The 8,565-nt window shown below is 45.9% G+C and overlaps 1 protein-coding gene across 3 annotated transcripts; it reads left to right on the forward strand.

Annotated features, from left to right (window-relative positions):
• Window positions 1-1,522: 1,522 nt before the first annotated feature.
• Window positions 1,523-8,145, forward strand: ubl3b (ubiquitin-like 3b). Of its 3 annotated transcripts, none has more exons than XM_035409532.1 (6): window positions 1,523-1,678; window positions 2,691-2,726; window positions 6,522-6,630; window positions 7,143-7,229; window positions 7,579-7,656; window positions 8,014-8,145. In XM_035409532.1, exons 2-6 carry the CDS (start codon window positions 2,700-2,702, stop codon window positions 8,064-8,066), a joined length of 354 nt encoding a protein of 117 aa, XP_035265423.1. In that variant the 5' UTR covers window positions 1,523-1,678; window positions 2,691-2,699; the 3' UTR covers window positions 8,067-8,145. The 3 variants fall into 3 exon arrangements, with proteins under 3 accessions (XP_035265423.1, XP_035265425.1, XP_035265424.1); XM_035409534.1 differs by having other exon boundaries at window positions 1,530-1,678; window positions 2,579-2,726; XM_035409533.1 differs by having other exon boundaries at window positions 1,534-1,678; window positions 2,575-2,726.
• The last annotated feature ends 420 nt before the right edge of the window (window positions 8,146-8,565 follow it).

The following is an 8,565-nucleotide window of genomic DNA, read 5'->3' on the forward strand; positions in this document are numbered from 1 at the left end:
GCTAACCGGTGTACCAGTGGCACATATCGCATCACAATATGACAAATGCTTCAAAACAACAATTTTCACTGAAAATATTCACAATTTACTGACACAACCATTGATATTAATGGAAAAACCAACTCCGTTCCCATTGCAGTCACAGTATACACGTACACTATAGCCATGCAAAGGAAAATGTTCAAAACAACTGCCTCCTGCCCACTCCCTGTTGTTTCTCTGTAAGTTATATGTGGGTTGGGATTGGTTTGTGTTGATGCATGCGCAAAGAGAGAGAAATGGAATGTGGGTGGGCTCCAGAATGGTGGGTCTTAAGAACCTAATCGGTCTCCGTTGTGATTGATTGCGTGACACCTGCGCTATGCTCTCACCAGGTACCAGACTGCAGTTCACTTGCCTCCCTGGCTCTGAGAAGGAGATTGGTTTCCCACTTTCTTTATGGCCATTCATCACTTGTATCACCCAGGCCTTGAGGTGGAGTTTACGTTGAAAGGAGATTACTTTAAATGGCAAAATTTGAATGTTTGACCTTCTGTCCAGATGAATCATTTGATTAGATACGTTAAGTCATGCATTTTCAATTGATCATTTATTTAATGTAAAATTGATTTATAATTCAATTGCCATTGTTAAATAACTTACATAGTGAAGCTTTGTTAGCATACAATTTTTAAGTTTAAACTGTTGAAGGACAGAGATGTTGATTGTGTATAATAAAAGTAAAGAATTCAAATGTGAGAAACTACTGACCAATATGACAACAATGTCTGCCCATTGGTCTTGATAACCAGGATCAAGCTCTTCTGATCTGCCTTCTGGCTGAAGGGGATTTTTACATGGGGGGAATAATGTCCTCCAGAAACAGTAATACTTGGCTCTCATTCAAAACATTATAGAAAACAGACACAAAGACGTATTGAAGACAGTGAGAAACTGGGAGAATGAAAGGATGTTACAAACATGTCCACCCCCATAATTTGGATCAGGGGTTGGCAGCACAATTAAAATTCATCCTCAACTAGATGCTGCCCAAAAGCTTATATTTTCAATACTTTTTGAAAATATCTTGGTAAAAAAAAGGATTATTATTATTATTATTATTATTATTATTATTATTATTAGTAGTAGTAGTAGTATTACACATAATAATATTATAATTATTATTATGATGTGTTTTTATGGGAAAAAAGTCACTTTGCCCTCAAGAAAATAATTCTGCCACTAAAGCTGTATGTACATTACTGGCAACTGATGTGAACAAATTACTACCGACCCAAAATCAGGTCGAGACTGAAAGAAACTGAAATTAAACAGAATGTCAAATTGATTGTAAATCCGCAAATTAGGTTGTGGCCTTGTATTCATTTTGGTATTTAATAATAAACATGACATGTGGGAAGTGAATTACAAAATTGATATGAGGGAAAATTAGCTGTTCACTCTAGATGTCTACGCTCATATTAATAAAACTATAGCTCCCAGTGTGCATTTGGCCTATTGCGTTTCCTGTGTTGGCGGCCAGCTGATTTCCGTCGTCTTTAAATACTCTGCCATTAATTTGGACCTTGCTGCTAGCTAGCTCGCTAACGTTGGTGTTCTTCAGGCTGAGAAAGTCGTCCCAAATGGTGGATTCATCTTTCTAAAACATTTAGCTGATACGGACATCTTATCGTCTTTGGTATGCTTTCGAATCGTGTCCAATTTTATAGCCTGTCTGAAACGAGTGTTCTTGATAGTTCGCTACAGAGAATAGAAAATCTTGCTTTTCGTGTTTATTGCCCGCTCCAGTTCCCTTTCCTGTCGCAGCGCACAAACCGTCCAAACTGCGAGATAGGATCTGTCTAGGTACTTGGCTTAGGTTATTTGAAGGGTTCACATTATCAAATTTGACATTCACCACTTATTAAATTGTTGCTTGCTTTCCAGTTAAGTGGAGGATAACGAGCCAGCCAGCTTAGCTGACTGGTTCTATCACTAGTAGTAGGCAGTAGTGTTAGTTGGCTACTGCTAGCTAGTTGGTGGTGTTGACTAAACGTTTGCAAGAAATCTAACATGTAACAGTTACCCGATTTTAGTCCCTAATGCTGTGAAATATATAGAATTGACTTTTAATTGAACACACAGTACGCTAGACTAGCTGCAATACACACCGTTTTTTTAATTGACTTGTTTGTAAGTTCCATTGCATTGGTAACCAGACGTTTTGAATCATAAAATAGCAAATATGATCATAATGTTAACCGAGTGTTAAACGTGCTTGAGATAATATTTGTATACCATCACTATTAACTCGGCTGCGTTAACACACGTCCTAATTGGATAGCTGCATTTTGGCGAATTTCTTGTGCCTGTAATATAGCCTGCCTGTAATTAGCCTAATTGTAATCGATTGCGTTTGACATGTAGCTAGTTGCTACTTTAACTGTAAGATTGGAAGGTTGCAACAGTCTTGCGAGCTACTTGTAAATGTTTCCAGTTTAACGTTACGTTGGTGGATAACAACTGGAAACATTGGTAACTCAATTCATATGCAAGAAGTATCTTGCTAGTTTGTAACTTGTTATTTGGTGCTAGGCAGTGTTAAGTGGGTGAGTGTGAAGAGTCGTGAAACGAATAGCAGGCTCTTTGTGCCAAGGGTCTAACCCCCTCCCCTCCACGCTTCATCGCTTCCGCCCTGCTTGCCGTTGCAGACCACAGTCATGACGACTCAGAGGGACCCAGACACGGTGAGTCCACAGCTGTGCGCCCGATCCTGTTTGCATCTGAGGGATTTTTTTCCTTCGTCTTTCAGACGCAGGTGTGACAGTTAAATCTCCTATTCTGCCTTGCAGTGTGTGGGATCCTTGCGCTAAGTTGATAATCATAAGATATGCAACAGTGGGAGGTGGGGCTTGGGTGCTGCGTTTACAACAGATGGCTTTAACGCTGTACGTAAAAGAAATTCCCGCACTACCCGTTTCTGCTGTGTCCATATGTCAGAGCTTGCTTCTAAGATTAGCCCAGATTTAACAGACAATCATCTCTGTACCACATCTGGTCTCCTGTTCACTAAATTCCGTTCCCTAAACCCCCACCCCACCCCAAGGGAAACATCCAGTCAGTTAAAATGACGTAGACTACCCTGTGTATTCAGGACAATGCCTCCCGGTGACCTGCTGAGATTTCCCGGAGGCAGCCTGTATTATCAAACTGTCCTGTCGGGATCAAAACTGGAAGCGACAGTATTGTTTTTAAGGTGTTCAGTGCGTAATGGTTTGTGCTGTGAACCTTTTGTGTTCAGATGGTGGTATTAAATGTTTTTTTAATTTGTGCTTGAAAAAATAAAAATACCAAAAATAAATAAATTGTTCGCATTGTAGTGGTTTCCTAGAATAATAAATAATGACGTGCAAATGAACTTCCTCTTCCGTGCAGGGGAAGGCGATCATATTTGTCGGAGTAAATAACTCGATTTATGTCGATCTTTTTTGTTAAGTGTAAAAACTTCAGAGGATATGGCCCAGGTTTTTTGAGTGATTCGTGGGACAGATTGTGGGTGGGTGGGTAGGTGGGTGGGGGGTGGTAGTTTGGTGGGCTATGGGCGTTATGCTGGCTATGGCACATCCATGATGCCCTGTCGTGTGTTTACTGCAGTACGTCCGTCAGTCCAGCAGGAGGCTTCCTGTGCTTTGTAAGCACAGGGCTGTATTAGTAAACATACAGGTCCTGTGCATGTTTGTTTAGTCTCTCTGTTCTCTTCTTGGAAACAAGTGGTTGAAAATAAATCAAAATCAAAGCATTCGTTTTCTTTGCTTTTACAATCCAATCTGTTCCTTTCCCAGGGGGTATCGTTTTCTGATTTGGATTTCCTGTTTTTATCTTGCCAAATTATTTGGCGGAAAAACATGATGGCTGTACACAACAGAAGTGTCCTTTTAATTAATGCATTGGACTGTTGATCTAACAGTGACTTATGAGACCCTGGAACCGTTGTGATGTGTAGAGACCTAGGCAGAGGGGACCACTACAGATTATTGTCCAGTTCTGAGTTCAGTCATTTCTGTCTCCCAGCCCTTATTTACATGTAGCCTCGCATATGTCCAAATATGGAATTAATGTTTGACACATAAACTGCTACATGTACACTTATTATTTTTCTCTGTGGCTGGTGGAGTCATGGGCAGTGCTGGGCTTTAGACATGCCGCCAAGACTAACTGTGCCCCCCCCCCCCACCCCCATCCCACCCTCCCCCATTTCCCCCTTCTCGTTCCTGAAGGAGGGCATTTAAGTCGGGCCAAATGCTGGTCTTGGAGCGCAGTGATGTAATGCTGAAGGAGCCGGTCTTAGAAAAACCTAGAAAAGAAGAAGTGCATTTAAAACTGCAGAGGGGCAGGGAACAAAAACAAAACAAAAACGGTGAATAAGAGGGTTCTTTCGGGGAAAGTCTGAGTGACTTTGAGGGGCGGGGGGGTGAACAGAGGCAGTCAGATTCTCAGGCTATTTCGGGCAGTGGTAATGAGGATGGTCAGACGCCACCTGGTTTTCCCTCTGAAATTCGGTGGCCGGGAAGGTGAGTGATGGATGCAGACTGTGAAGGAGCTCGTCCGGTACGTTTGGCGTCTCGGGCGCTCAAAAGAGCAGCGTTGCTTCTGGTCGCGGGTCTTTCTAGACAGAATTGGTGGGGGCGGATGCGTGGTCGGCTGCATTGTGCTGCAACATGGGGTTTGTGGATCGTCTGAATTCAGCCAGGATGCCGGTGTGGGTTCATCTTGGTCGCCATGGCAACCTGTAAGATTAGAAGAGCGAAAGAGGGTGAGAGGAGGAGGAGAGAGAGAGAGAGAGAGAAAGAGAGAGAGAGAGAGAGACTGGGGAAGAGAGAGAACCTGACAAAGGGGGAGAACCCTGATGACATGGTTAAGTCAGTGTACACATTTTAAGTGTGCAGTTGGAATTGGAACAGAACAGGTTTTTTTTTCTTCAGAGGCATGGAGTGACACTGTCCTACTGTGAGTCATAACCTGTTCAAATTTGCATTCACTAATTGGATGAATTATTGGAGCAGTCGGCACAGAGATGAAAATGAATAGAAATGAAATCTTCAGCCGCACACAGAAATGATCTGCTCTGTGCAGGTGACCTTGGTCTGCTGTCACCAACAAAAGGGGGATTACTGCAGAGCCTGGCTCTGTTAGAATAACTCTGTCAGACCTGGGCCCAGACAGCTAATCTGAAAAAGATTTCAAATATTTTAAATTCCAAAAATGAGTCCGTGCCACAGGAAATCTTTGCTTTGCTGTGAATTAACTGAAAGGGAAAGAAAGAAGCGTTTTTATGCCATTGAACGATCAATCGAAAATGTCCTAGTTCAGTTCATATCCAAGTTCAAAATTTGGCTCAAAATATTTAAGTCAGCAATTGAACCAAATGCATTTTTGAGGCAGAGAGGTGCACGCAACATTGTTTTGTGATTTTTTTATTTATAAAATGGAGACACAAAATTCTGGTGACTGAAAATGAGCAGCCCCCAGTCATATTGCAAAGCCCTGCAATGACAAGAGCCCAACATGAAATGGGGCCCCCTCTTCCTCCTGCTCTGGCTCAGCTAACTAGCATACTACAGTACACTGGCCTCAGGACGGTGAGTGAGTCACTTTTCGGAAAATTAGGCTAAACTAAATAGAGAAAAAGAAAAGAGTATCACTTACTGGAATTAATTGCATAAGTTCCACACAATTTAACGCTGTTGGACTCTAAAAAGACGGCACACCATGGCAGAATATTTGACTGATTCGGAAGGAGAACATTGCCAAAATTTTGATTGGCAGGGAGAGATGGCTCAGAGAAATCTGAGATTGGGTTCCTACAAATTCAGCATCACACAAGGGTGTGACAAGCAGGGCCCTTTCCACCAGGCCCAGAACTCCACTCTCAGGTATCCTGATGTGTGGGCGTATCAGGAGGACATATAAGTGAGGGGCTCCTGTGCTTGCTGTAGAGAAGTGTCTGGAACAAAAGACCCCCCCCCCCCATAAGACCCCCCAGGGAGAAGCACAGGCCATGTAAATTTAATAATGCTGCCCGGGGCTGTCTGGGACACCTGGGGTTATCGCATTAAGCCAACAGCCTGGAGAGAAGCCTCCGGAACGACTGCACTGAGGAGCTGTGTTTCTGTCCGCCACCACCGTTGGCTCAGATGGGGGGAGGTTGGGGGAGGGGATGGAGAGCATAACGGAGGGGCTCAGTTGAGTGAAACCTCTGGATGAAGCTGCCTACTCGCCATCTGGGATCTTAACGCTTCAAAAAAAACAAACAAAAAAAAGAAACTGCTTCAGTTGAATCCGTTGAAGGTGACACCGGTGTCCGATATGGCGAGTCTTCGCGCAAATTTGCATTTGAGGTCCAGTCAGTTTTTAAATCGGGGAAAGCTCTCCTAAAGTGAATAATGCCCTCCCCCTCCCCCCTGCTGTCTGTGTGCCAAGTTTGGGGGTCTGACCCCTCCAGTTTGGCTGGGTTTTGTGCTCACTCCCCCTCCCTCCCCCAGGTGAACCTGCGGCTCATCCTTGTGAGTGGGAAGACCAAAGACTTCACCTTCTCCCCCAACGACTCGGCCACCGACATCGCCAAGTACGTCTTCGACAACTGGCCCACGGGTGAGTTCATTTTGGGGGGCACTGCTCTCCTTTCTATGGGGGGGGGGGGGGCACCTCTAAGTTATGTGGGTCGACGGTTGGCAGGCCGTCCATATTTGCCGTTGACTGTGTTGACAGGTTTTTGCCAGTAAAAGTACAGTACCTCCCTGTATGCCCAAATTACTCCAATTGGCTGGATTTCACCTGTGTGAGGAGCCCACAAGGGTTCTCAAAAGTGGTGCTGCCTGCTGGTTTTTGTTGTCAGACCAGTTAAGGCAGTCAGTTTGAACTGCCCTCATCTTTTAAGGAGAAAATGGAAGGAGCGGAAAGTCAGAACCTGGCCACCACTGTGCCAGAGGAGCTGGAGGCGAAACTGTAGTGCTGGTTTCTGTGACACGCCATCGCTCATGGCACAGCTGGGATAGCGACCAGACTGGAAAAGCTAGCTGCTTCCTCATCTCAGCACTGTTGGTTTACCTTGATGGTGATGTGCTTGTGCTGTGGTGCTTTCTTGGCTCTGCTGCCCAATGCAGGTTGGGAGGAGGAACAGGTGAGCAGCCCGAACATCCTTCGGCTGATCTTTCAGGGCAGATTCCTCCATGGCAACGTCACTCTGGGAGGTGAGCGACTCTGACTCTTCTCACACTCTCATGCACTGAGCATGTGGTGTACAGATGTACAGCCACTCCTGTCACATGTCCTAGTGCACTGGCCTGGGTTCAATTAACATTTGTCCTTTGTTTTGACTTGCAGGGTTAAATGAGTCTTTTTCTTCTGACAATTTGTGTGATAATTGTGTAGAATTAAAACATTATGCAGTTGAAAGCGCGTGTAGTTCGAGTCCAGGCGATTATGACCGAGTGTTTCCACGCAGTGCATGCAGAGAGAGAGAGAGAGACGTGGTGATTCAGTGCATCTCGTTGGGTTTATGCTACTCTGATGCATGTTTCTCACCCTGTGGGTCCACAGCTCTCAAACTTCCCCCGGGCAGAACAACAGTCATGCATCTGGTAGCGCGGGAGACACTGCCAGAGCCGAACTCCCATGGTGAGAGAACATTTCAGATCCTCTACTGTCCCTCTGTTCACTTCTGTTCATCTGCTCTCCTTCCTGTTTCCTGTCTCGCCTCTCCACCTTCGCTTCCCCTTTCCTGTCTCGCCTTCTCCCCCTCCGCTTCCCCTTTCCTGTCTCACCTACACCTGCTCTGCTTCCTGTTTGCTGTCTCACCTCTACCTGCTCCCCTTCTTTTTTCCCTAAACGTCCTATGTCCCAGTGTCTCTGTTCCCTACCCATGTCCATTCTCCATTTCCCTGTGCAGTCTGCAGTCATTATGAGAAGGCTGAGGGAATTTCTCTCTCCCGTTTGATTCTCCACCACTTAAGTCTCTCCATCTCCCCTGTCCAGGTCAGAGGAACCGGGAGAAGGCCACAGAGAGCAGCTGCTGTCTGCTTTTGTAAAGCACACAACCCCCCCCCCCCGCCCCCTTATCCTGCTCCTCACCCGCAAATGCCCCCCCCCCCCCCCCCTTCCCCGATATGGTCTCGTCATCCCCTAAGCCTGAGGACGGAAGCTGGAAGCCTGGCTCTTCATCTCACCCCCCCCCCCCCCCCCCCCCCCCCCCCCCCCCCCCCCCCCCCAAACCAACCTCAACCCCAGGCTATTCCTGATGACCCTTAACTTTTGAGGAAGTGCTCCTGGATGGGGTCAGCAGGAACACAAACATTTTTAAAAATTATTCTTTTGCTTGTCAAACCTACATTGCACTTGGAGTGGAGGAGAAGCAGGACAGAGCGCTTTGGGGTGCTGGCTGTTCCCTCCAGAGGGCCCGGCTACGCCTCAGCCTCCTGACTTGCGTGCCAATCGTTGCGAACGAATCCCTGTTGCCAAAAAAACACCCGGGCCGCCATTTGGCCGAGCGTCCGTGGGCGTGGGGCGTCGCGACCTCGTGAAGCGCCG

This window comes from Anguilla anguilla, chromosome 3 (genome assembly GCF_013347855.1).
Source record: "Anguilla anguilla isolate fAngAng1 chromosome 3, fAngAng1.pri, whole genome shotgun sequence".
Lineage (NCBI taxonomy): Eukaryota > Metazoa > Chordata > Actinopteri > Anguilliformes > Anguillidae > Anguilla > Anguilla anguilla.

What these genes read in the sequence shown, in the direction of transcription:
- ubl3b (XM_035409532.1), top strand. Translation starts at nt 2,700, where the DNA reads ATGACGACTCAGAGGGACCCAGACACG. An exon ending in CTCAGAGGGACCCAGACACG is followed by an intron (nt 2,727 to 6,521) that starts GTGAGTCCACAG and finishes TCCCTCCCCCAG; the next exon opens with GTGAACCTGCGGCTCATCCT. An exon ending in CTTCGACAACTGGCCCACGG is followed by an intron (nt 6,631 to 7,142) that starts GTGAGTTCATTT and finishes TGCCCAATGCAG; the next exon opens with GTTGGGAGGAGGAACAGGTG.